At 42.5% G+C, this 21,505-nt stretch overlaps 1 protein-coding gene across 1 annotated transcript in view; it reads right to left on the minus strand.

Annotated features, from left to right (window-relative positions):
• Positions 1-19,198, minus strand: part of inpp5jb (inositol polyphosphate-5-phosphatase Jb) — a 65,497-nt gene extending 46,299 nt beyond the window's left edge. Inside the window, exons 1-3 of the mRNA XM_052032375.1 lie at positions 18,954-19,198; positions 18,757-18,849; positions 1,940-2,047 (exon numbers count right to left, since the gene is read on the minus strand). Of these exons, the coding sequence (XP_051888335.1) occupies positions 1,940-2,047; positions 18,757-18,848 (200 nt within the window). The 5' untranslated portion in view covers position 18,849; positions 18,954-19,198. The remainder of the gene's footprint in view (positions 1-1,939; positions 2,048-18,756; positions 18,850-18,953) is intronic.
• Between the last annotated feature and the right edge of the window lie 2,307 nt (positions 19,199-21,505).

The following is a 21,505-nucleotide window of genomic DNA, read 5'->3' on the forward strand; positions in this document are numbered from 1 at the left end:
TGCATTAATTCTGTTCTCCATAGATGCTGCCTGATCTGCTGAGTATTTCCAGCACTTTCTGTCTTTATTTCAGATTTATAGCATTTGCTTTTCTTTTGCTTTTAGGTCTGATGAACTTATCTTGGTCTACAGCAGCAGAAGAAAATAATGGTGGTTTAAATTTGTATCGCCAGTTGTGTACAAAGAGACAGAATAGGTACAGTTTGCCACAATTTGGTTTTATTGCCAAAGCACCTTTCATGGCCTACAGGCAAATTTGTTCAGACAAAGCCAGTGAAGCCACAAAAAGTTCCCCTATCATTAAAGGATGGAATTAAGTTCTTAAGAATGTTAATAAGTAATGTATCCTCCACAACGTTATATGGACCCTTGGCACTTCCCTTGTCAAGGTGAGAGAAATCGAGAACAACACTGCATAAATAATAACTTTTACAAGCTATTTAGTTCTGGGTAATTTAAGCTGATGTAACAAACACATGACTGCTCTGTTCAAAATTCAGTTGTGAATGCAGAATCAAAAGGGTTGAATACAGGCAACATGAACCCGTGGTAGCCTCCTTAAAGGGGCACTGACCTCAAGGGAAAAAAATGGCATGTAAATGATGAAGAAAGGATTTTGGTTCTTGACACCTTATCACATATTTTGATACAATGCCTGTTCATTTTAGTTAACACATAGACTAGAATCACTGCTTTATCAGCATAGCTCAGAGGGTCATACCAACTGCTAATATTAACAAAGTATCATGAGAAGGTTTTGAAGGAATGTCTAATTCACACTGTTCAGATCTCAACCGGGCCATTATGATTAGTCGGTACCTTGAAATTTAGAGAGGAAAATGAAACAATATCCTTACACTTGATCCCAAGGGAGCATAAAATCGGTTTATGTACGACAGGCTCAAAAGTCAGGAGTTTTGGGAGAGGACCTGTAACTGTGGATTGATGTACTGCATACTTAATACTTGATGCATACATACATAATCTATGAATGTCTCAGAAAACAGAGTATTAATAAAAGCTCTTAGGTTTAAGGGATCAACCCCATTGATCTGACTGCACAACCGCACACTAATGGATACTGTTCATAGTAACGATCCGATGCATATAATGAGTTGCTATGGTTACACTTGTAATTTAAACCAAACACAAATCAAGTTGCTTAAGTATCCAAAAATGGAGCCATTTGGTTTATAGTAAGAAAAAAACAAATGACTGTTTAATGAATTATTGATATTTATCACTAATTCACACTTGGCAAGACCTTAAAAGCTCAGGCCTCAGTCCCTATAGATTTAAAATAAATGTTGCCAGTGAGCAAAAGATCAGTGTAAATTATTGGTCTGGTCAGGAGTACATAAGTAGGACTGGTCCAGGTCAAGGGCCTGGGTCAAGGCACAATCATGCATTGCACAGATAAAAAGGGGTTATTAGCAAACCATAGATTCTCCACACACTGGACTGATCCTCTTTAGAAAACAAGGACCGCAGCAAAAGGAATATTATACTGTCCAAACTTGCCTTATATCACTTACAGCTAACCTGATCTGGGAATGCCTTTCCCCTCAATGCTTTCATTTTCTCCTTTCGATAACCCTTGCTGCAATACAGATCCAACATCATCAACTCTCTACCTCTACCCAGGAGACCATTTTCCATTCAGTGCTCAAACGATAATTCAGGCATCACACTAGAACTCAGACCAACCTTTTTTCCCCCTTTACGAATGGTAATAAGGCCAATTGCAATACATGTATTTTATCCTAAACGGACATTAAAAAGCTCAAGATTCAGTGACCATCAAATCTGAGGCCTTCTGCACAACAAGCAGGGAACATTGGAATAGACGATCCATGAGCCATTCCAGTAACATCATTCATCCTCTCAAATAAGTACAACATTCCAAAACAGGGAATGAAAGGAAAAAGCCTTCACTTACCCAATGACATACATGTCAATTCTTCCATCAATCGAATTTAACCCCAAAAGTGAAGATACATCATCGGGTGGAACAGCAGTTGCAACATTCCACGTGATTATTTGCAGACTGTCAAAATTAAAAAGAAGAGAATATTGAATAGGCAAAGTGTATTGAAGAAGCACGTGTTACTGGGTCGAATGGGATTACAGCCGAAAAGGACAGATATAGATCGAGATCAGACACTCTCACTTCGGATACCCTACACAAATGATGGGGGACGTGGGAGCTGGCGGGCCACATGGCTGAGGCAGCAGGCAATGAAGAACTGTGCGGATAGATTGGTGTTCCAAAGTTCTTCTTCAGAACCCTTTGAACACTGGGGAATATTTATTCATAACTTTTACTCAAGAAACTAAAGGGGTAAGCAGAGTCTGTGATTGGGTAAGCTGCCTATACTGCAAGGAAGGAGAAGGTTTGAATGGCTAAATGGCCCTTTACATTTCAAGGATTTTTATACCTTACGTAACAAGACTTTATTTCTACATGGTTCTGTATTGATTCCCAGCCTGATAGTTTCTTTTACCTCAAATTAAATCCATTTAATTAATTTTAATATCTGAGCTGCTTCTTAGCAAATGCTTTCTATTGCATCCATGGAATGTTTATCTTTCTCAATTGCATTTCATTTTGCTCTGGAAATTCTTAAGTACAAAGTCGCAAATAAACTAACTTTCTTTAATACGTAAGGCTTTAGAACTTAAGCATACTGGGGCAGACCTTTCATTGACCCCCACGACCTTGTTATTGAACTATTCAAGCTATGAGTCTTTTCTATGCAGTTCCTGCTTCTTAAACTGCTACAAAATTGGAAGACTTCATTGTGTTTGTCTCCATGATAAAACCACCTGTCATTGTTCACTTTTAAAGACCTGTTTAAGAGATTACAATTCAAAATTGCTTTATTATCAGCTTTGAGAGGTTCTGACATTGTGAGTGGCACTAACTAAATGCAAATGTTTCATTCTATTCAGAAGAGGTGCAGAGGAGATCTCCAGGTGTGTAGACACATGAGGCTACATTTAACGTTCAGGATAGAGGAAAAATAAAACTCGTGGATAAATTGTCATTGCCGAGGCAAGGCCACACTTCCGCTTGTCAACACCTGATGGCTGAAATCCTATCATAAGCTGCAGACTTAATTAAACACAACCTCCGCCTCCCCCGAGGATAACACTAACAGCAGGTTAGAATAATTCTATTAATTCAACCCAAAGGAAGTAGAATTTATGTAACGAAAAATCATTTTTCATTTAATACTGAAACATGAAAAGGTTGCAACCTGCATCATTCCTGAACTGAATTGCTCCAGTGGCAGGGAGAGTTTGATTAAAAAGATCATTACAACGTAACATAACCCATTAACTCCTCAGTAAGCTTAAGTTTATCCCTAACCAACAGCCGGTAGTACTTTCTAATAGCTTTCCTAAAATGCTGCTCAATATAGTTTCACTTTGAGGAAAGATTGTGCCTCTGTTGAAGGCAATGCAGAGAAATTTCACCAGGATGAAGGGGGTGGAGATACAGACACAAGTGGAGATGGTTGGGCCTATACTCGTTAGAGTACAGAGGAATGAGAAATGATCGTATCGAAACGTAGAAGATTCAGAGGGAGATTGACAAAGTGAATGCGAAGAGGTATCTAGAATTAGAGGTCATCTATTTCAGGTGGAAATGAAGAGAAACTTCTTCTTTCAGAGTTGTGACTCTTTGCTATACAGAGTGAGTCATTGAATATATTCAAGGCAGGGACTTGAGGAGTGTGGGGAAAATGGAAAGGTGGTACTGAGGCCAAGATTGCACCATCCATGATATTATTGAAAGGTGGAAAAGCCAATTGGCCTCCTGCTGGTCTTGTTTCTTAGATTGACTCACATAGGACACTGCACATGACATACAAGGAACCCATCAGACTAAAGGGTGCAAAACATTAATGTCAGAAAATTGTCTCAAGCTGTTCCATCCAAACCCCCAACCCCTCCTTTGTGCATTGAAACTATGTGGCTCCTCCACCTGGAATTACAAGCTGAAGTTGAGGCTGAAATTCAAGGCTTCAAGAGAATTTTTGCCAGCGCTGGGATGTGTGCAGCTGAAGGCACAGGCATGAAGAGGCACAGCCAACAGCAGACCAGTCCTGACTTGCCTCAAATTTAAAACTACAAGCACTTCACCACCTGTAAGCCAACTACTACTGCAAGCCTCAAATTCACTTCTTCATGGAGCTGAGGGTTAGTTACTTCCTCATCCATTTCACATCAGATAAACCTCATTGGCAGTCAGGTCACACAATAGCTTATTCAAATCTGCTTGCAATAGTTAAATATCAGGAATGAATTCTCAACAATACAGTTCAACGACTCGAATCCCTTTTTTGTCCTGGAACACATGGTTCCTTATAAACCAAGGGAGCTAATTTGCATACTTCTTTGCTTTTCATGTAAGATTACAGAGTATCAGAGGCTGGGTAGTTTGAGTTTGATTAGCTCACAGACAAAACTGAAAGTAATTCTCAGGATTTTTCCCTCACTCCTTTTGTTTAGAACATTGATCTTTGCTGAGCAACAGCTCTATGTTTTTGGCAATGCCTCAACATCTCAGCTAATGATCATATTGAACGGCACAGCAGGCTACAGGTGCCATACAATATACTCCTGCTCCTTTATGCACCAGAAGAGCTTTAGTGATAAGGGGAGTCATGGGCAATAAAAGCAATGTCCACATCCTGCAAAATAAGATAAGTACGTCGTTTAAGTGACCCTTTTCCATTAACTGTGCTGAGGTTTCTATCTTAACCAGTCTTTCAGGCCATGAATTCCAGACTGTTTGGGTAAAACATGGTTTCAACTCAATCCATTCTATCCCTTAAATCTGTGACTCTCTACTAAAGAAAATAGGACCTTCTCATTTATGCTTTACAGTGCTCTCAACGTTAAACTCCCCACAGCCCCCTCTGTTCCAAAGAAAGCAATCCCAGCCAAGTCAAGCTTTCAGGAAAATTAAAATTCTCCTTGGCAACATCCCCATAAAACTCCTCCAAAACTTCTAGTTCTATCACATTGTTCCAGTGATATGTTGAACATAATTGTATGCAGCATTCTACCTGTTGCCTAATTAGTGTTTTGCATGAGCTCACTGCTAATATATTCCATGCCCCAGTTAATAAAGGGAAGTATTCTGTATGTCTTCATAACGGTCCAGAGATCTGTGGCACCACTAGGTCCTTCTGTTCCCCTACATTACGCAGCCCTCCACTGTCTATTGCATACTTCCTTGCCTTGTTGCCCTCCCCAAATGCATTACCTCACAGTTCTCCATATTAAATTCCATTTACTACTTTCCGCCCACTTAGCAGTCTATTGTACTGTAATCCATAGCTTCCTTTTTCCTTATCACTGTGCTCAATATTTTGCTGTCTGCTGTGATCTTCTTCAGACCACTAGATTTAAGTTTAAACTATTGATATATACCATGAAAACCAGTGGAGATCTGTGGGACCCCACACAAACAGCCTCCAACCACTGAAGTATGGGTTCACCATTACCCTTTGCTTTTGTTGCTGATGTATTTTTAAAACCCAGTTGCCACTTTCCATTGAAATCCATGAGCTATTATTTTTCAATCAGAGTAAGTCCTTGTCAAAAGCCTTACTAAAATATATGTCGACCACTCAAATCTCCTACCCTTATCTATTTTCCTTGTTTTCACCTCAAGAAATTCAATCAAGTTAGTTGGACATTTCTTTCTCTTAGCAAATTTATGGTGACTGTTCTTGATTAATCTGGGTCTTTCTTAACAGTTCCTCAGACTCATAGTCAGAGAGTCATCGTCATGGAGTCATACAGCTCGGAAGCAGGCCCTTCGGCCCAAATCATCCATGACCACCAAGATGCCCATCTGAACCAGTCCCATTTGCCAGCATTTGGCGCATAACCTTCTGAACATTTCCTATCCATGTATCTGTCTAACAGTCCTTTAATGAATAACATGAAACAAATTATTATTATTAGCTTGAAAAATGTTTTAGAAATGTATGGGCGAATTTATGTAAAGTCAGATTTCCGTAAGTCAGATCAATTGCAACGTGGGAGCTCCCATAATTCCATTCACACACTTGTTTCGGGACAAAGTAAAAGGAACCTGTCGAAGGGAAACCTGGAATTAAGGTGCTGGTAGTAAGTTCCCTCAAGCTGCATTTTGCAGAATTTTTCAAATGGAGACCCAGAACCTGGCTCTGTTCATCCATCCAGAAAGAGCCTACAGTACCCCTCCACTATAGTGCCCACTCCCCTCCACCCCTCCATAGCAGTTCTACACTCGGACTTAAATTATACCAATGTTTTTGACTCCACCTCATTCTCTGGAAATCCATTTGTCTGGTATTGTTTGTATTTTACTGATCACTTCTTTGTTCTTGCCTAATTGACTAAAACATTTTCTGAGTTTATGCAGCTAAAGGCTGGAAAACATTTTTTTCAACATTTCCTCCTGATGTAGACTCTTATCACTGGTGACCAGTCTCTCTCTCTCTCTGTTATTTGTACTGCTTCAGGCAATTGAACATTTCCCTTGTATCTCAAAAACCAGAAATGGAACTCAGGACTAGAGCAAGTTTCAGAATTGTATTTAACTCTTTTGACCATGTAGTTCTCCATTTATTTAGTTCATTGCTGCTCTTCAATGACTGGACAAATTAATATTTTTTCTGTCAGAGCCACTAAAACGCCAGCTTGTCCAATGGCCATTCTTCACAAATGAGTGTCAGGAGCCACTTGACTCAGCTGGGCCCTGATCCCCATTGCATGCTCAATATGGAACTTAACCAGGATCAGGAGCTCAGGCAAAATTTTCTTCCGCCTCCTGAAAGGAGTGGTGTTGAAATCAACAGCAGCGGAGAACTGTCACTGTGCCAGGGGTCAGCTGACTCGACACTGACTAAAATTCAAACCTGCTTTCTCACTGGTCTCTATGACTAGCTCCACACTCGGCAATGCACCTAATTACTGGCTCACTGGGGGAAGTCAGATATTTATTCCTTTGTAAAAATAAACTGCCATTGGGCAACACTGCGATTCTGAAAAAGGCTGCTTTATATCAGAATCGTCAGAACAGTCAAGTTTAAGTTCAGGTTTATTGTCATAGCCATACATAGCCAGGGGATAAATGCCATCAAAATTATTCTTTTTCAGCAGCACCACAGAACATTACAAACACGACAAACATAAGTTAACATAAACTTAAATTAACATAAATTATACATAACCTACACGACATAATAAACATAACGACAGGAGTGCAAGTTGAGGGAGAGAGAGAAGCAAAATAAAGTCCAAAGTTGTGTTCGGGTTTTTCAGGTCAGTTCAAGAGATTGATGGCAGTGGGGAAGAAGCTGTTATAGAACCTTGAGGTGTGGGTCTACAGGCTCCTGTACCTCCTGCCTGATGATAGCATCGAGAAGAGGGCATGGCCCAGATGGTGGGGGTCCTTAATGATGGATGCTACCTTCCTGAGACATTGCCTCTTGTAGATCCCCTCGATGGTGGGGAGAGCTGTACCCGTGATGGAAATGGCCGAGTCCACCACTCTCTGTAGCCTCTTGCATTCCTGTGCAGTGAAGTTTCCATACCAGGCTGTGATGTAAGCAGTCAGAATGCTTTCCACTGTACATCTGCAGAAGTTTGTCAGAGTCTTCGGTGATATGCCAAATCTCCTTAAAACTCTAAGGAAGCAGATACGCTGGCATGCCTTCTTCATGGTTGCATCTATGTGCTGGGCCTAGGATAGGTCCCCCGAGATGTTGACACCCAGGAACTTGAAGTTGCTCGCGCTTTCCACTGCAGACCCTTCATTGAGCACTGGTGTGTGTTCGCCTGACTTCCTCTTCCCAAAGTCCACAATCAGTTCCTTGATCTTGCTGACGTTGAGCACAAGGATGTTGTTACCACACCACTCAACCAGCTGACCTACCTCACTCTTGTACGCCTCCTTGTCACCATCAGTGGTTCAGCCAACAACAGTGGTGTCATCGGCGAACTGTAAATGGTGTTGGAGCTATGCTTAGCCATACAGTCATAGGTATAGAGAGAGTAGAGCAGGGGTCTAAGCACTCAGCCCTGTGTTGATGGTCAGTGAGGAGATGAGGTTTCCAATCTGTATTGATTGTGATCACCAAACACATCCCTATTAAGAATCATCTTTATATATACATACTATATCTTTATATTCTTATATTAAATTCAAATAAAATTCAGCTTGCTTCCAATCATACGGCCCTGGTGTAACTGACCTGGTGAATTACGGGGCAAAGGCAACAACAAAGGAACCTGAAGACTCACATCAATGTTTCAGGAACAGCTTCTTCCCCTCCGCCATCAGATTTCTGAATGGTCCATGAACCCGTGAACACTACCTCGTTATTCCTCTTATGCACTATTTATTTAATTTTGTAACTTATAGTAATTCTTATGCCTTTCTGTCTCGCACTGTACTGCTGCCACAATACAACAAATTTCACGACGTATGTCAACGATAATTAACCTGATTCTGAAGTAGCTCCCATCTGACATGACCCACTCTGAGGCCTGACTATTTGTGGCCCACGGTGCCTAAACTAGAACCAGTGTCAGACCCAGGCCTAAACAAGCCTGGGTGAGAAACATGACCCAGAGCTGATCTCTGGCTGAAACTGTGTACAGTCTAAAAGCAACATCCATCCCCTTGAGGCTCTGTTTCTGGCTTAGCCTTTTCCGTCCTTTTTCGCTTGACACTGTGGAACTATTCTTAGTTCTTTCCTTATCAGGTGACAGCAACAGACCACATGGCTAACTACAGCGTTGCATATTCAAAAGCTGCAGTCAAACTGGAAGGCAGTATTGTCTCAGGAGGTGTTGACTTTCTGTTTCTGATAAAGATAATGTTGGTGAGCAATGGGTGGCTCCCCAAATGGTCCCAGACGACAGATGTTCATCTCTCTAGAAGTACCAAGGGCCCTCATGTCTCCAGCCTACAATCATCCCCAGACTCTGTTGCACACCACAGAGTGCAGACAGTTGTTGATACTGTGCACTGCCAGATGGTACTTGAATTATTCATTGCACAGAGTCCTTCTTTAGCACAAACAGTGACAACAGGATACTGGACTCCAAGGATAGTTGACAGTGATGGAAGCAGATCAGTATTTGAAAAAAATTGCAATATCAAATAGTTCCCTCTTCTTACTTAAGCCTTGATGAAGTAAATTCCAGCACTAACAACCCTCTGTAATCATCATTCACCTGTGAAACAAGACGATGACTGTCTGCTCTAGTATGGAAAGCAACATAAGCAAGCCCAATTCTTACCAACTCTGCAGTCAATATATAAACACAAACTTCACTGTGGAGGAGGTGGTTGAGGCAGTGATCAGTTGACCCTCCGTGGCAGGAAGTTCCCAGATTTGACTTTAAACAAGTTCGAGCTCAGTGGCAATGCCCATTAAGGTTGAACAGTGTGATAACAGGTAGAACGAATCAGAAATGCAAACACAAGCAAGAACGAAAATAAGACGGATTCCCAGAGATGAAGGGCACTCAGAAAAATTATAAACCAAATTCTACCAATGAAGCACACAGACAGAACCACAGAGAAAAAAAGTGTGAATGCAAGCAGAAGACACATATGCACACAAAAGTACAAATAATCAGTGGGAGTCAGAATCCAAAGAACCAGCACATTACATTATATGCACCGCGTAATGTTAAAGCAGCTGAAGATTGATTTTGAAAGTGATCTAGGGATGTTACTACACTCAAACCTTAACACGTTGAATGGAAAGAAATCGATTGCTGGGCAAAGTGAGAATGAGTACCGGTTAAAAGACATCACAATTAATTCAGCAATGATGCAGTCAGACTAGACCCTATGTACAGTGACCGAGACACTCAAGCCATGATGGCAGTTCAGCCAATAACTGTGAAGCTGCTTCTCTGTGTTGGAGCAATTAGTTTTGAGCAGAGGTTGGGTAAAGTTGGTCTCTTCAGTCGTGGCAGGAAGTGGCAGAAAGGGTGCCTCATAAATACATGCCTGTCATTAAATGTTTTGACCAGTAGAAAATCCAGAATCCACAGAAATCTTTGACAGCAGGTCAAGGAGATTCTGGTTGAAACTGGCTGAAGGTAAATTGGACTGGTGTCAGGAAGTTACTCCTCATATAAGGAATAACATCAGGATGTTATCCCTCGTCTTAAACAGGTGGAATGGTGAAGCAAAGTTAGAGCTCTGAAATTATTTAGCAAGGTATAGATTTGATCCAGCTCAATGTGTTCAGATGGGGCCAATGGCCTTATGCATATGGATCCATCTTCCAATCCTGTGACATACATGGTGACAGAGAATAACAGGGACTGACACAAAAAGTGATAGAAACCCAAAGGAAAAGAAATTTCATTTATGGACTATTCTTATCATGCTCCAAAATAAATGCAAACTGCTCGATAGCCAATTAATTACTTTGAGGTGGAACTGTCACTGCAATGTATACAAATATCCCAATGAGCACACAACAAGGTCTCATAAATAGCAAGGGACTAAATTGCCTTTCTGATTAGGGAAAGAATGGCAGTTGAGACACCAGGAGAATTCTCTACTCTTTCAGAAATAGAATCATAAGATCTTTTATGTTCATCCAAAAGAGCAGACGTAACATATCACCTGAGAGATACGCCCCATCAGTTGTGCACTGCAGTATCAGCCTAGATTACATGCTCCAACCATAGAAACTGATTTACAATCCAGGACTACCATAACTCAGTCAAAATGATTCAATTATTACAGCCATATAAATGAGCAGATTTAAATCAGTCAGGATATTCCAACTGATCAATGGTCACGGTGAGTCAGAAGAGCAAGAACAGACACAGATTCACTTTACTAGCTGACATTGTTTACACTCTCCCACAGACTTTGCACACTCACACACGCACACCACACACACACACCACACACACACGCACACCACACACGCACACCACACACGCACACCACACACGCACACCACACACGCACACCACACACGTGCACACCACACACACGCGCGCACACACCACACACACGCACACACCACACACACATGCACACACCACACACATATGCACACACCACACACACACATGCACACACCACACACACATACGATTTTATTCTGTTCCAGCACCAGGGGAAGAAATACACAATTTTTTTTAAACTCACACCCTGATAAATTTAAAGCAACATTCCTGTGACAGACCCACAACAACCTGACACCTTAGAATTTAATTTACCACAGTGATTTTAAAGGTATCCCAGGGAAGGGGCTGCTCGATTTGTACTTTCACACAGTCATTCCTTTGGATAAGATTTCAAGGATACATCTCAGTCCGAACACAATTCTAGAACATTCCTCTGAGATCTCTATCCTATTCACTGTCATTGCTACTGGACCCAATTCTGTCTGTTCTGTACAAAAATGCTTAAGTCTGAGGACATCTGATTAACAAACCACCATTAGGAAAATCTGTCCTGCTGCCTGCTTTATGAGATCATGTGTACTCAGTGGGGGTCATTTTAACTTTTGATGTCAATGTAAATGGGTTGATAGCAGATCACTTGCCTCTTCTGATTCGCATTCTGCAGACACATACTGACAGAGATGTGTAGTGAGTAGACCACTGACTACACAGCAAAATTAAACAAAATGTTTCCTGTGATTTGATCAGCTGTAAAAAAAACTCAGAGAGGACTTGCTGGGGCAGAGTGAAGTGCTAGCAAAATGAGGCTAAACTGAAGTTTCAAGGAACTTACATTGTCAGAGTAACAGAAGCTGGAACTAGAACTGGATTTAGAAGGAACAGGCTCCCTGGTTTACGGATGATCTGGCTTACGGAAATCTGACTTTACACAAATTCTCCCGTTCCATTTAAAGCATTTTTCAAATAGTAATAATAAAATATTGTGTGATAGTCATTAATTACTGGATTCAGCATATATTCCATTAGTTTAATTGCGAGTACTGTCAGGGGGAATATTTGATGAAAGAATTATGACAAGTGGATGTACAGCAATACAATATGGGTAGCAAGAGAAAACAGATGTTACTGACTTAGAGAGAAATCAACTTACAGATAGTTCTCAGAGACAGAACTGTTACATAACACAGGGACTGCCTGCATGTGCATTTTAAGATCACTTCCTTCATTTGATGTTTTGTTGGGTAAATTCATCCAGTGTGGTGGTGAACCAACGAGGACAAAAGATGCAATGTCACATCTGGGTCTACGCAAACCGTCCAAATGTGACCAGGGAGAATAATGCTGATCAAGCAAATTCAATCCTGATGGACAGCTCTTTTAGGATCATAGACGCATAGAAATTTATGAACAGACAAAAGCCATTCAGCCCATCATGCCCATGCCAGCCAAAAATAAACCATAGATTAATCCCACTTCCCCGGTCTCAGTCCACATTCCTACCAGTTATGACTCTTTGTGCTCATCCAAGTACTTTTTAAATGTGGTTGGTTCCAGCAAAGTTCGAGCTGATCACAAAAGCAGTAGACTTTTGTGTTAAGACTTTCAAAGTGTTAAATGCAAAATACACAGGATTTTTAATCTGTAGCTTTTATTACATAAATTATGAAATAATTCTAATATTGATTAGCATACAACATCATGGTTATCCCAATTATTGTGTTATGACATGCACAAAGGTTTCAGTTCCGCAAATGGTTACAAGACCAAGACAGAAGACAGGCTAGTTCCTTGTAATATTGGGCCAGATTGTGCTGGACCCAGCCCTCTGCCCAGATCTGACAGCTAAAGTATCCACCTCGCCCACTCCAAGGGCCAATAGGTCTCAGGTGACTTTTCAGTGAGGCTCCGCCTTGAGAAAGCTCTGACAACCTTTGACTGATCACCACTTTCAAGGGCATTTGAACCATTTTTAAGTTTCCCTGATTGCCAAGTACATTTAAAAAATAATTCAAATAGACCTAGGTAACTTAACTAAATATTAAAAAAATTAAAAACACCACAAACAGTAACTTCTTTACACAGAAGGTAGTGAGTACCTGCAATGAGCTGCCAGAGGAAGTGGTCGAGGCGGGCACAATAGTGCGTGGAGTGGGCTGCCGGAAACGGTGGTGGAGGCTGATACGATAGGGTCTTTCAAGAGACTGTTAGATCGGTATATGGTGCTGAGTAACATAGAGGGCTATGGGTAAGCCTAGTAAGTTCTAGGGTAGGGACATGTTCGGCACAGCTTTGTGGGCTGAAAGGCCTGAATTGTGCTGTAATTGTTCTATGTTCTATGTTCTAACTTACCTGATTTGGTTACAAGCTTGCAGTAAGAGAATCGGATAAGTTGGATGGGGAGATGACTGTAGAAACCACAGTTGAGTATACAAAGGACAGGAGACCATTGACTCTATTCCACCACTGAAGGAGCTCAGGACTAATTTAGAACAAAGAACATGGAACAGTACGGCACAATATGGGCCCTTCGGCCTATGATGTTTTGCCGACCAATATAAACCTACTCCATGATCAAGCTAATCCTTCCCTCTTACACAGCCCATAACCCTCCATTTTTCTTGCATCCATGCGCCTATCTAAAAGTCTCTTAAATGTCCCTCTTGTAACAGCCTCCACCACGACCCCGGCAGTGCATCCCAGGCACCCACCACTCTCTGTGTAAAAAACTGACCTCTGACATCTCCCCTAAACTTTCCCCCACTCACCTTAAACGGATGTCCTCTGCTATTGGCCATTGCCACCCTGGGAAAAAGGTGCTGGCTGTCCACTCTATAACTTTATACACCTCTATGAAGTCGCCTCCCATCCTGCATCGTTCCCAAGAGAAAAGCCCTAGCTCGCTCAACCTTTCCTCATAAGACATGTTCTCTAATCCAGGCAGCATCCTGATAAATCTCCACTGCACCCTCTCCAAAGCTTCCACAAAGCCTATAATTGGGTGGCCAGAACTGAACATAATACTCTAAGTGTGGTCTAACCAGGGTTTTATAGAGCTGCAACATTACCTTGCAGCTCTTGAACTAAATCCCCCAGCTAATGAAGGCCTGCACATCCTATGCCTTCTTAACCACCCTATCAACTTGCACGGCAATTTTGAGGGATCTATGGACTTGGACCCCAAGATCCCTCTGATCCCCCACACTGCTAAGAATCAAGACATTCATTGTGACCATTTACCTGCTTTGACCTTATTAAGAATAGAATGAGGTTTGCATTCCACTTAGTTTTATATTTTTGATTTCTTTACAGGCTTTGATAATATCTTTAAAAAGCAATAGTAAATAAATAACCAAACTTTATGGGCTATAAACTGATAATCTATTCTCAATCTGTGTTTATAAAAATGCTGATACAAAGCAGGAAGTTTTTTGCAGAATGAATCTGAGAACAGTTAAAGCATGGAAGGAGGCCATTTGACCCACAAGTTTGTTCTGAATGATGTGCCAGATAAACTCATAAGTTCAACAGCAAATGATGCGCACTCACTGATAAGGGGCTGCTGTTGCTGTCTTTTTGTTCATACATCAGTGAGATAAAGGTTTCTTGAGCACCAAAGCTTGGGTGTTAACTGCATAAAATTTCTCCCTTGTCAATTCATGACTAAAATATAAGACAAGGGCTCTTCAAGATTTCTGTCAGAGTTTGGGCTTTTTGCGTTTTGACGTGAGTTCAGAAATGTCAGGGAGGGCATGGGATGAAAAATTAAAATGTTGAGTGACCAGAAGCTCAGCCTCATGAATGTGGAGTGAAGGGAAGTGTTACACAAAGTAAATATCCAAGCTGCATTTGGTCTCCACCATTCAGAGGACACTATATAATGAGTAGTAAATCCAGTTCATAACTAAGAAAGAGCGACATCACTGTTCACCTGGAGATAGTGCTTGGGGCCTAGGTGGTTGGAAGAAAGGTGGTAAAAGACTGGATGTTGCATCTTCTGCAGTTGCACAGGAAGGTGCCAGGGAAAGGATAGTGGGCATTTGTGAATATGGAAGAGTGACACAAAATGTCCAATTCAGAAGGATCCCTTTAGAAAGCTAAAACAGGGAGATTTGTCTGGAGAGAGAGAGGTAGGAAACGACAGAGGACGATGCACTTAATATGAAGATCGATGTGATTTAAGGTGAGAACAAGGGGAACCATGTAACGATTCTGAGTGGGAGGAGAAGGGTTGAGACCAGAAATGTGGGGAATGGAAAACACTTCGTCAACTATGTGAAGAGAGTCATCGATGGTGGAGGGGAATCCATGGTTAAGGGAAGAGAAAAACATGTTGGTATGGAAGGTGGCACGATCAGAACACATCTGACAAAAACAGAGAAACTGGGAGAATGGAATAAAGTTCTTACAGGTTGTAGGTTGCAAGGAGTAATGGTCAAGGAAGCTGTGGGGATCCATGGGTTAATTGTGGATACTACCCGCTGAAGTGGAGGAAGGGAAGAGTTGAAGTTGGACCACAGGAAAGTGAGAACAGAATGGAAACTGACAGCAAAGTCAGTGAAAATTTCTAATCCATAGCGAGGGCAGGAGGCAGCACTGGCACACAATCAATGTACCAGAGAAAGAAGTCAAGGAGAGGACCTGAATTGGGATGAAACAAAAAGATTTTCCATAAATCCCACAAGGAGATAGGCATTGCTGATACCTATACAAGCTCCATGTTTGGAATACGTACACTGAGTCAGGGGAGTTGTTGCAGAACTTGAGAATAAGTTCAGCCTGGTGAAGGAGGATGGTGGAGGGGTATTAGTTGTTCAGGGAAGAAGCAAAGGGTGCTGAAGTAATCCTGGTGGGGAATGGAGGAGTAGAGGGATTAGATGTTCAGAGTGAAAATAGGAGAATTAGGGAAAGAAAGCAGAAAACCGTTAATGTGGTGGAGAGCATCAGTCAGAGGTTTTGCAGAAGTAGATAGGAGGAGAATGGAGAAGAGGAGAAAAAACAGTCACGATCGGAAGGGATGGATTCCATGCGTTATGAACATACTGGAACAATGGGCCTACCAGGACAATCCTGCTTGTGCATATTGCAGACACGAGTGCTTGGGAACTATTGCCTCACACTCAACCATCCAAAGAGTCTTTATAAAGTGAGCTGAAGCTTGGCAAGTGCTCTCATGGTGGCTACTTCACACGTATAGAATCGCCTAAGACAAATCTAAAAAAAACATCAGCCTAACCACAAGATGGAACGTGATACTTTCAACTGAAAAAGCCGTTGAAAATGATTCATGATGACACAACAAAGCTCAAGCAAGTTGTATGCAGATAATGAAACAAAGGCAAAAAAAAAGAGATAAGATCAGCCGTAAGGTCAACCTGACCTCAGTGTTCTTTGTATTGGAAAACATTTCTTCAGATAAACACCAACATTCTAATGGCTTTTGTAATTACTTTTTCTATCCCATGAGCCAGATTTTAGTACAAACTACCGAATGCTGGAAGAACTCAACAGGTCAAGCAGCATCGATAGAGGCAATCTGTCCACGATGGCCATCTCGAGCTTTCAGTTGCCACCTGCCACACCAGCTTGTTTGTCCTCAGCCTTCTCCATTGCTACAGAGGCCAAACGCAAACTGGTTGAACAACATCTCATGTCCCACTTGGGTTCGGATTCTCCTGATTGAGGTAACCCACACCCCTGGAGTCCTCCTCCACACACAATCCCCGCATACCTCGTTTTCCTCCTCTGTTCATCCCTCCCATTCGCCCCGTCCTCCTGACTCCATCTGCCCATCATCCCCTCCCCATCTGGTTCCACCTATCACCCACCAGCCTCTATCCCACCCGACCCCCCACCCTCACGTACAGTGCCAATCTTTCCTGTTCCCTCTCAGTCCTGATGCAGGAACTTGATCTGAAACATAGACACACCTTTTGCCTCCACAGATGCTGCTTAAGCCGCTGAGTTTTTCCAGTGCTGTGTTATTTGTTCTAGGTTCCAGCATCTGCAGTCTCTTTTGTCTTCAAACTAGATTTTAATGATTTGTGCATCTGAAAATTCGAATATCTCTTCTCCATACTTACTTGTATACTTCTGTACAGAAAATTACACTTCTCAGTTTTGGTCATTAGCTCAGTCTCCGATTTCCTGCTGTAACTTCCTGCTCCCAACTACAAAAATTAATTGCATCTTCCAACATTGTAACCTGGAATCTTGGATCTGCACCTTTATATTTCTTCAAGCTAGTCATTACTGTATGGTGAAAAACTAACAGCTTCCTGAAGAACAGTGCACGTCAGGAACCACCAATCAAAGTATATTCTTTCAATCCCTGCTCTGTGCCACCTACAGTCTAACCAATTACACATTCTTGCCACAAAATTACTGCTCAGGGGAAAGAGAGTTAACAGCTGACTCAATTCAATACCAGAGAAAGACTAGAGAGATAGAGTGGGATATGTGGAGGGATTTGCGATCGAGACTCAGATTTTGATATTAACCTGCTAGGGGAAGGTGTAAGTGGATAGAGAAATTATGGAGTTCGACAAGCATAGAGGTCATGTGGTATTCCTGTAGGAAAGGGCATGGTTGGTGGAGCCTTGAATGAAGTGGTGTAGAATGGTGGTGACGAGTTCCATGGGGATGTTACTGTAGAAATCATTTTAGACGGGAAAGGCATAAATGAGGATTTAAGCAGCATGGGGGCCGTGCTCGGTGGAGTTACCTAAGAAATCAACCAGCAGAAGTAAATGTGGTAATGGATATTAAACAAGGTTCAAAACCCAGGCTAGGGTTAAACACGATACCTAAAATGTAACATTATAATAGTCTCTGCACATGACCCAGGTGGGAATGAAGTCACAAGCGAGAGTACAGTGCCTTCAGTCAAAGATGACCTGATGGTTTCAGTCTTGCCCAGAAAGGCTGCAGAGGGTTGTAGACTGAGCCAGCTCCATCACGGGCACAACCCTCCCCACCATCGAGGTCATCTTCAAGAGGCAATGCCTCAAGAAGGCAGCATCCATCACTGAGGACCCTCACCACCCAGGACATGCCCTCTTCACGTTATTAACATCGGGGAGGAGGTACAGGAGCCTGAAGACCCACACTCAATGTTTCAGGAACGGCTCCTTCCACCCCGCCATCAGATTTCTGAATGGCCCATGAACACTACCTCGTTATTCCTCTTTTACACATTAATTTTTGTAATTTATGATAATTTTACATCTTTGCACTGTACTGCTGTCGCAAAACCACAAATTTCATGACATACTGTATGTCAGTGATAATAAGCCTGATCCTGAAGACTCCGTTATAGAAAGCTCCACATCATCTCTGCTAATGGTAGACAAAGTGATGAGGAACAGGGCTGGGTGTGGATAACACGGGGATGGGAGGTGACCACAAACCGCAGCTAATGTCCCTGGTCAGTGATGAGGTAAAGGCAGGCAGTATGGGTGTTGTCCACCATGAATGGAGACCAGGATGCCCTCGAGGTGACTGTGGGTGAACTGACTGTGGCATCCAAGCAGTGGTGGGGGCGGGGTGATGGGGGAGAGTTGACCCATGAAGAACAGTGCAGAGGAATGGTGTTGGTTATCATGTTGGATTTCACAATCACAAAAAATATGATGTGATTTGACTCATACTTTGGGAAGTGAACAGAAGGCTCGAAGGATTGATGAGGCGATATATTCAATGAAATACAGCTCCAATTTTTTTTATGCTATCACACGGAGGAGTGATTGGGCGAGTGCCCTCAGTAATGTGGTCTGAGACAGTGGCCGGTCCCATTCTCACCTGAAGCCATCCTCTCCCGCGTGAACTGCTTCTGGCACGGACGGGGAGCTGACACTCAGCCCGGGCTGCTCCTCGACCACACCACCACTCATCCTACGAGAGCCAGAGATAACAGATTGAAACGATATCCGGGAGAGAGAAAGCAACATTAAACAAGAATGTATCCACCGGAGGCAAACTATGCAGGGGAGACGTACTCTATGGGCTATCTGTAATATTGTATCGCAGAAGGTCACACTGTGTCCTGGGCTGGCACCGCTCTGTGCCGCTGACTCCCAGTCAATGAATGAAGGAGCTGTTGGCGCCACGGGATCAGGGATCAGGATGGCCCGGGTATCGGGCGCTGATCTCCGGCTGCCTTCAGCCGCGGTGCTAGCGGCTCGTTGCGCTGCCGGGACTCCGGGCGCACCGCCCCCTCTCCCGGCTGCTGCACGCCCTGACGTCAGTGCAACAACATTGCAATGAGAACCACTTAAAGGGGAAACGCCGAAGAATGGCCATTGGTAGCGAGAGAGCAACCCTGCCCGCAGACACACTGCCACAAAATCCACGACCCCGCAGCGTGCATTTTGGAAGGATGCAATTCCATAATGTCCTATTCCTCCTCTTCCCGCTGGGGAAATTCCCCTGAGCACCCAAATGAGCACTGACTGTGGACAGACCATTCTCCCATGGGCTGCATTACACCCGAGCATGACCCTGAGGTGCACACCCTAAGTTTGTCGACAAGTATCACTGGATAGCAAACTGAATGAAATAAAGACTGCGCCACTATAAAGTATAGAATGTCTGGTCAGATGAATATTTTAAGCGTTTTGTTGATCCTTCCTGAACCAACCACCACTTTCATACCCGCTTCCCAATGGTGCTGCTCTTAACTCTACCTCTCTCACTGATTCCGCAATTGTCATATTAGCGTTTTTTGCACTACTTCAGATTGCACTATAATCTTTGCACCATTCTACTGTTTTGTGCTCGTGGTTGTACTCATTGTATTTGTCATCACCATGTATAATGTTTCCTCTGTGAGCTTCAAGCAAACAAGGAAATTCATGCACCCTGGTATAAATGTCAGCAAACTAATCTCATCTCATCTAATCTACCTGTGAAGAGCGGGATCATTACCTGGGAGTGTGTGCAGTGCACGTTAGCATGAACTGGACATCGAGTGTGGCCTATTCCATCCTCTATCCTGTAGAGACTTGTCCAGGACTCTGCTGTTCATTTCCTAACTCACCAAATCCCTATCGCCCTGTTCTCACTGAATTCCTTTCACCTTGTTCTCACCAAATCCCTTTCACTCTTGAATGAGGATCCCTTCAATTTTAAAATCCTCATCCTTGTTTTCAATTACTCTCCTTATTTTATCCCTCCCTCCTCTGTACACTCCTCCAGTGCTATAATCATCAGGGGTATCTGAGCCCCTACTAGTTCAAACTATGTACAAACAGAGAATAATGAAAGTAAACATGAGCCTTCTACTTAGAGTAGAAGCAGGAGATTATAGTGGGGGATAGGCTGAGATATGAACAATTATTTTGCATCTGTCTGGAACACACAAATAATTTGCCGGAAAATATACGAAGCCAAGGGCCTAACAAGAGTGAGGGACTTCAAGTAATCAATATTAGTAAAGAAACATGTACTGTGAAAGTAAGGGGATAGAAGCCAGGAAATTTTCTAGGCTGGACAACCAAAAATCTCGAAAAAGGTGGATACGGATACAATAGATGCATTATTGGCAATCTTCCAAAATTCCACTAATTCTAAACAGCCTGAGAGTATTTAATGTTAGGAAGCATAAAAATGCTATTCGAAAATGAGGGAAAGTGAAAATAAGGAATGCAGTCAAGTTAGTCTGCCTTCAGATGTTTAATGTTTGCTGGAATCCTTTACTAAAAGTGCCCAAGATGATTTGGCAGACTCAGCATGGCTTTATGCAATTGAAACAGCATTTGACAAATCCAATGGACACTTTCGAGAATGTAATTTTGAGAGATAAGGAAGAATCAGTGCAAATAATTTATCTAGATTTTCAAAAAGCATTTGATAAGAAGCCACACAAAGTGCCATTATGTAAAATAAGAACAGAGAATAAGAGTGCATGTGGTTGGGGATGACACGCCGGCATGGTCAGAGCATTGGTTACAAACCAGGGAATGCCGAGTAGGGATAGATGGGTTGATTTCAGGCTGCCAGACTAATATTCATGGGGTGCCACAAGGATCAGTACAGTGCTTAATTTTTTTATTATTGTAATTATTTAGACCTGGTGTGCTGATGATAAAACAAGGTGACAAAATGAATTCCCAGGAGGATGCAAAAGGGGATACAGACAGGTCAACTGTGCAGCAGGAAGGTAGAAGTTGGATTTTAATGTGGGAAAGTGAGAGGTTTTCATTTTGATGGGGAGACTAGCAAACAGAATATCTTTGAAATGACGTCCTGGTGTACAGAGATATGTCAGTGTGTTGACACATGAAAGTTGACATGCAAGGAAGGAGACACAAGAGATTCTGCAGATACTGGAAATCTGGAGCAACACACACAAAATGCTGGAGGAACTCAGCAGGTCAGGCAGCACCTATGGAGGGAAATGAACAGTCGATGTTTTGGGCCGAGACCCTTCATCAGGACTTTATCAGAGTCTCGGCCTGAAACGTTGACCGTTCATTTCGCTTCATAGATGCTTCCTGACCTGCTGAGTTCCTCCAGCATTTTGTGTGTGTTGATGCAAGGAAGGATGCTC

The sequence above is a fragment of the Pristis pectinata genome, chromosome 17, assembly GCF_009764475.1.
Source record: "Pristis pectinata isolate sPriPec2 chromosome 17, sPriPec2.1.pri, whole genome shotgun sequence".
NCBI classification, from domain to species: Eukaryota; Metazoa; Chordata; class Chondrichthyes; order Rhinopristiformes; family Pristidae; genus Pristis; species Pristis pectinata.